The 7,531-nt window shown below is 34.0% G+C and overlaps 1 protein-coding gene across 1 annotated transcript in view; it reads left to right on the top strand.

The window, feature by feature from the left end:
• The window catches only part of LOC116848100, a 5,690-nt gene extending 2,715 nt beyond the window's left edge, over positions 1 to 2,975 (top strand). Inside the window, exons 5-6 of the mRNA XM_032823864.1 lie at positions 56 to 209; positions 894 to 2,975. Coding sequence (XP_032679755.1) covers positions 56 to 209; positions 894 to 1,207 — 468 coding nt within the window. The 3' untranslated portion in view covers positions 1,208 to 2,975. The remainder of the gene's footprint in view (positions 1 to 55; positions 210 to 893) is intronic.
• Positions 2,976 to 7,531: the final 4,556 nt, after the last annotated feature.

Below are 7,531 nucleotides of genomic sequence, written 5' to 3'. Positions count from 1 at the left end.
ATTGTTTGCATTTAAATGAAGTCCCCTTAATGAATACAATGATTTCGTTTTTCAGACTCGAGACTCACTTTATGAAGGTTCTCGTATATCAAAAGAAGAAGGATATTTATTACTCTTGCATTTCACCATTCGTCATCATTTAAGTGACGTAGCATTAGAACATCTTATTGAGTTGATAGATTTGTTACTACCTAATTCTGTATTCAGAAGTAAGTACATGTTTTTCAATGAGTATGAAAATTTCGTTTCTGTATGCAAACATTATTATTGTCCGAATTGCGAAAGAATCTTAAATCTGAACCATCTTAAAGAGAATACAAATGTTACATGTTTGCAATGCAGTACAAAATATATGAAGTCATTTTTGACAAATAACATGTACTACTTCATACGTCTTCCGTTACAAAGTCAATTACATAAGATTGTAAACAGTCATGTCTATGATTTGTTAGTTAAGAGGAATGAGTCAATTTCTGATGTATCTTCCGGGACTTTTTATAGATCAATGGTAGAAAATGGTATGATTTCTGAAAACGATATTACTTTGCAATTTAATACGGATGGCGTTAAACTGTGCCGTTCTTCGCCATTTTCTCTGTGGCCAATCCAAGTGTGTATAAATGAATTGTCATATAGAATTCGAAGAGAAAATATGATACTTTGTGGTCTATGGTATGGTCGCGATAAACCTAATATGCATTTATATTTAAATTCTTTTGTTGAAGAATTGACTTCTTTACATGAGAAAGGAATCATACGGAATGTAAACGGACAAAAAATGTGTATAAAAATTCATACAATTGTAAGCCCTGTAGATTCTGTTGCAAGGCCAATTCTTCAAGAAATTGTACAATATAATGGACGATATGGTTGTTCATTTTGCTTGCATGAAGGTCAGCAGGTCACAGTGGGAAGAGGATCAACAAGAGTTTATTCGGGAGATGTAGGCAGTAGTAGAACACTACGTCAACATGAACAAGATTGTAAAATATGTATGCAGGGTGGCAAGATTGTGAGAGGTATCAAAGGACCTTCTATTCTTATGCTGTTACCAGTATTCAATATTGTCACTTCGTTCACGCCGGATTATCTTCATAGTATTTTATTGGGAGTCGTGAAGACATTCACTGAGGCATGGTTTGATTCTGCTTATAATGACCATGGTATCTTGGCACCAAGACGACTATCTTTGATAGAAAACTATTAAAGATAAAGCCGCCATGTGAAATAACGCGAACTCCACGGTCAATTAATGAAAGAAAAATGTGGAAAGGTTCTGAATGGAAACATTTTCTTCTCTACTATTTCATGATATGTATGCAAAATGTAATGCAGCATATCTTAAGCATTGGTTTTATCTAGTGTTCAGTATGTATATATTGTTGCAAGAAAAAATAACAAACACAGATTTTTCTTCAGCTGAAATTGCTATACAACGTTTTGTATTTCAAATTGAACAGTTATACGGTATACAATTCTATAAATTTAATGTACATTTAATGCTTCACATACCTTCATCCGTTAAAAAATTTGGTGCTCTTTGGGCAACATCCACGTTTCCGTTTGAACATTACAATGGAGTTTTAAGTAAAATGTTCAAAAATTCTCAAGCTGTACCAGAACAAATATGTAAATCTTATATTAGATTTAAAAATGCTGAACAATTATCTGCAATTGTTTTTTCACGCATAGACTGTTCCGAAGATGCAAGAACACTGTACAACAAAATAAGTGGAGTGTATCGGGGTGTATATCAGTTGGACACGGGGCAATTGGACACAGTCCAATCACATGTCGCTGTTCCAAGGGACCCTACAAATGTCTCTAATATACGGTGCTGTGATTGGCTGTGTCCAAATGCACCGTGTCCAAGTGCACTGCTCCCAGTGTATCGACCTCAACAATGTATCACATACGGAAACTTTTACGATTATTCGGAACACCAAAAATGATTAAACTATCTTTGTTTGAAAAAACAATAGTAGAAGCTTTTTTAGGCGAACATATTTTAGATTCTGCTGATAGCTTTAAACGATTTATCATAAATAAAATTTTGTGGCATACGGATATATGTAAAACATTGAAAAAGCGTGATAATTGTACGGCTGAATTGCATAATGGTTCTTTTATCATCATACATGCGATGTTAGATGTTCGTACATAATCCAATGCACAATTGAAATATGTCGTCATTGGAAGACTTTTAGACAGGACTAACACAGAATTGTGCATTACTTCAGATTCTACTATATCATCGAGAAACCAAATTTTTGTATGTTCCATAACTAATACAATTATCGCGATCTGTCCTACTTCATTGCGTAGAAAATGTATCAGAATGCAGTCTTATGTAGGACATGATGACTTCATTATTACGCGCCTTGTCAACAACATCGAGATAGACTAATAAAGAATTAAGTTTAATGAAGCATACACTTATGTAATTGTGCCACATTATAAGTGTAATTGTCATAGAAAATAAATGTTTGTACAGCAAAAATTATATGTAATAATCTGAAAAATGTATTCTCGATAGTAATAATTAATTATCTTTCATAGTTTTTCTATAATAACTATAAGGTATACATGTTTGTACATATCAGCGCATCAAGTGCCACTTCCCAGACAGCACAAAATCTAAAATCGGGACATAAGACGTCTTAAAGATGTCTTAAGGATGTCTAATGGCCATTCTACAATAAGCAATAAGTTTTAAGTCGTAATAAAATTGATCAGTTACAGTGGATTATTCTTCTAATAGTCGACTATAATTGGTTAATTTTATTAGGACTTATGACTAAAAGCTTATTGTAGAATGACCATAATAGACGTCTTTCGTGCAGACATCTTAAAGACAACTAAAGCCCGTATTTATAGTCAGATCTTATATTTAAGACCGTCTTAAGTTCATCTTCAGATGTACGGATTATTTCATTGGCTATGGAGTATCTGAAGATAAACTTAAGATATAAGACCCGACTATGAATATGACCCTTAAAGACGTCTTAAAGTCGTCTTATGTCCCGGTTTTGGACATTGTGCTATCTGGGTTATAGGCCACGTTCCGTTTTACGCATATGCGCGCATTTATCTAAACTTTATATCACGTATATTGTACAAAATGTGCACATTATGCGTAAAATGGAACGCAGCCATAATACTGATATTACCACTATTGGCATTTGTAGTGTCACTTCTGACATTACTGGTGTCACTAATAGTATCACTGCTAACACTAGTAGTGTCACTATCATTACTAATAGTGTCACAATTAGTACTATTAGTGTCACTAACAGTGCTACTATTAACATTAATAGTGTCACTAATAGCACTAATAGTGTAACTAACAGTGACACTATTAGCACTACTAGTGACACTACTAGAACTACTAGTAATACTATTAGTAACACTATTAGCACTAATAGTGACACTACTAGCACTACTAGTGATACTATTAGTGACACTATTACCACTAATAGTATTTTTTCGTAAGGGCATATACAATAAATTTTATTCTAACAAAAGTATAGGAAAATAGTGTGATAATAGCATGAATTTTTCTGAAAAATATATATAATAGATGTTTTAAAAATTAATAAATATAAAAATAAACGATAAAAGCTCTAATGATAAAAATCAAATGATTAAACAGAAGTGAAAAAGCCAAACACTACGATTTTATTTAAATTATAATTTCCGCTTTATCAGTTTGCATTTGATGCGACTTTATATGTTTTAGTTTAGTTTATATAGACACTGAGAAAGGCACTGATGTACCAGTCGAAACGTTTGTTTTTATTATTATAAGTTAATATACGTTATATCACACAAACTACCAGCGTTTGTCTTTTGCGCTTCTTTTTACTCATTAGATATGTTTTAATTGATAAAAGAAAACTTTTAAAAACAGAAGAAAATAAGAAATGTATATGAGAAGAAAATTAATTATAAGAATTCTAAAAGATAAAATTAAACATTGCAAAAATTTTACTGTTCCGTTCACATTTATAATTATTAAAAGAAGAAAATTTTAAGAAAGAAATATGTGTTTTTATAATTCAGACAATTACAAATTATTTTAACAAAAGCAGAAATGTAATTAAAACAAATGTTTGACCAAACTACAAACCACAATTCATGTAAAATGTTATACTTTTTTCTTTTCTATATCTACTGTTTTAAGTTGCATGTTTGATTCAAAATATAATGTTTTGTGGTATTGTGTGGATTCTTTGCAAGTCTAGAAATTTATTATAAGGAAATTATACAAAAAAATATTTTTATTATTTATTTTTTACATGTTTTTAAAATGTTCTTATTATTTATTTTTTACTATATAATGTATTTAATTTTGTTATATACAGAGTATCACATTTTAAATGATTACTTCCCCAAAATTTTTTTTATTTTCAATTTTATAGATAAATGTTTTAGATTAAAGGGAGACTAATGATAAAATCAATTTTCAGAGAAAGCGATTTTTCAAGATCAAGGAAAAAAACTTTGAATTGAGGAAAAACGATACAATATTTCGTTTTCAGAACATATACTCTAAGCATCAAAATACACAAATTCTTAAAATTTAAACAAAATGGAAATGAGAGTACTGTAGATTCAATAATATAATAATATTAATCTTTTACATGTGAAGATAAAACATTTTAACTTCTAAGAAGACATATGTACATTTTTCCATGAAACTTTTTATTAAATAAATAAATAATCCTTACATTTAAATGTTTCTTTAAATTTGCCGTAAAGCTTTTATTTGCATGAATAATTTTTCCACCAATGTAAAATTTACACGCAAAGGCGAAATTTTTTTCGTTACTGAGATTCGCTCGAAATTCGAAAACTTTGGAATATGCCGGCCATGGTTTTTTACATACCACGTTTTCTTTTAAAGATTAAGATGTATTCGCTTCTTCCATTATTTTCCACTAATTTTTTTATAATGCTGGCGAATCAAACAGATTACGTAAGCACATGCTTGTACGTGGCACGTGGTTTTGCGACTAACCTAAATAACAAGAAGTAAGAAATCAAAATGAAAGAGAAATATAGAAGTACCCTATGATCAGAAAGTACCGGGAATTTTTAAATAAAACAAAATAGAGTTAAATTTCAGGCAAATTTATTTTATCTCCTTCAAAATATGATCCATCTGAAGCAACACACATGTGCCAACGCTTGACCCAGTCCTCCATGCATCCCTGGTAGGCCGACGAAGGGATGGCCTTTAGTTCCCTCGTCGCATTCTCTTTGATCTCCTCGATCGACTGAAATCTCTTTCCACGAAGTGGCAACTTCAACTTGGGGAACAAAAAAAAGTCGCACGGGGCCATATCAGGTGAATACGGTGCTTGCTCGATGGTATTTACTTGATGTTTGGTCAAATAATTCAGTACAATTCGGGCTCGGTGCGATGGCGCGTTATCATCATGCAAAATCCAAGAATTGTCGGCCCACATTTCCGGCCGTTTGCGACGTACAGCATCTCTCAAACGCTTCAAAACGGATAAATAATATTCTTTGTTGACTGTCTGGCCCGGTGGAAGGTACTCATAGTGCACTACGCCTTGGCAATCGAAGAAAACAGTCAACATCACCTTCACTTTTGAGCGGCTTTGACGCGGTTTTTTCGGTTTCGGCTCGTCTTCGAAGCGCCACTCGGACGATTGTTGCTTTGTTTCCATGTCAAATTCATAGACCCATGTCTCGTCGCCCGTAATTATCCGTTTCATGAAGGTTGGATCACTTTGGGCTTCAGAAATCATCTCTTCAGCAACTGTCTTTCGGTGGTGTTTTTGCACGAAATTCAGGTCCTTCGGAACGAGCCTGGCTGCCACGCGTCTCATACCCAAAACATCAACCACAATATGCTGTGCCGTTCCATATGCAATGCCAAGTTCACTAGACATCTCTCTTAAGCTGGTATGACGATTTTCAAGCACCATTTCTTTCACTTTCTTCACGTTTTCATCGGTGTTCGACGTCGATGGACGTCCGGAACGAGGCAAATCTTCCACCACTATACGACCACTTTTAAAGTCTTTATACCACTCGTATGCTCTTGTTTTTGATAGAGCAGATTCGCAAAATGCTTTTTGCAACATTTTCAGTGCATCGGCACACGAAATTTCGTTCGCAACACAAAATTTCAAACAAACTCTTTGTTCAACAACATTATCCATGGTAAAATGCGACAAATTGAAAAAAGTTGACTGATGTAAACAAACGCCAGGCAGACACTAATGATTGGATGGCACTAAAACCTGACAGATGTGCGTCTTAAGGTCGTACCAACATAAGAAAAAAAAATAAACCGGTTCCCGCATGCGCGGTACGTTTAAATAAAAAATTCCCGGTACTTTCTGATCATAGGGTATCAAGTATGACTTGCATACTTATATAAATATAACATATCTATATGAATAAATCCGATCAAATTCGATTAACTTATTCGCGATAACTGTATGCATTGCTTGCTCACTGTTTAGTCAGTTCATTGTTCACTTATTACCCAGCGTTCTGTGAAAGTGTTCGTCTTCTAAAGGACAGAACGATACGCAGTAAGGTATTGTCTCTGTCACACTGCCATGTCACGCGAGGTCCTTTGGCCAATAGAAGGAAGCCGAACGGACTTGTATGTCTACGTTATGAAATTCATTACCAACATATAGTTCATGCCACGTACATTATACATTTTCTGGCAGTGAATTTCGGAATGCAGATACAATAAACAGGTCTCACAATTCCCACCCAATAAAATAAAATTATACCGAGGAAATTCGAAAAATGTAACGATAAAAGTAACTGTTAAATTCGTTACTCGTTACCGAAAAATATAACGAAGTTACTTTTTCCGTTACAAAAAAAATTTGTAACGCCGTTACCGTTACAGTTACCGAAAAAAAGTAACAGTAACGGTAACGGCGTTACAAGTAACACGTTACTTCTCAATCCTGGTGCATAGTACTATACAGGGTGATTCAGAACAACCACTGGTCCTTAAAATTACATATTCTTGATAAAATTCTAAGACGATTTTTCCTCTACGAAAAGTTTCTCCGAAGCTTAGATTTTGAATAATAAAAAGAAATAGGTAGCGAATGACGGCTCGGTTATAGGAGGTAAGCAGGAGCGACGCAACTCACCGTGAGACGCGGGCGCTAATGTGGGGTGCCTGCTGCAGTCAGTTATGTGCAATGTGTCAGCTGCGTTTCAATAATCGTGGCCGGCAAAAATATTTGCATGTTGCGTCACAAGAAGACAGATTGATCCACTTAACATTAATGTTAATGTAGTACGCACACACAAATGGGTAATTATTCAGTTTAGGTACCACATCTCCGATTTCAACGAAAAAATACTCAATCGACGCGTTTTTTGAAAGCAAACAACTTTTCTATTTGGAAAAATCGTCGCTCTCTCTACTGTGAAGCCAGATATTAATTGACAAAGTTGCTAAGTTTGAAGGTTAGGAAAACTGTCACACCGACGGCAAACAGCGACAGTGAACGAACTGGGA

Source organism: Odontomachus brunneus, unplaced genomic scaffold (assembly GCF_010583005.1).
Source record: "Odontomachus brunneus isolate Ranch 3 - 2012 unplaced genomic scaffold, Obru_v1 Obru_scaffold_089, whole genome shotgun sequence".
Lineage (NCBI taxonomy): Eukaryota > Metazoa > Arthropoda > Insecta > Hymenoptera > Formicidae > Odontomachus > Odontomachus brunneus.
The sequence above is the reverse complement of the archived record's forward strand: the minus strand, read 5'-3'. Positions and strand labels throughout refer to the sequence as shown.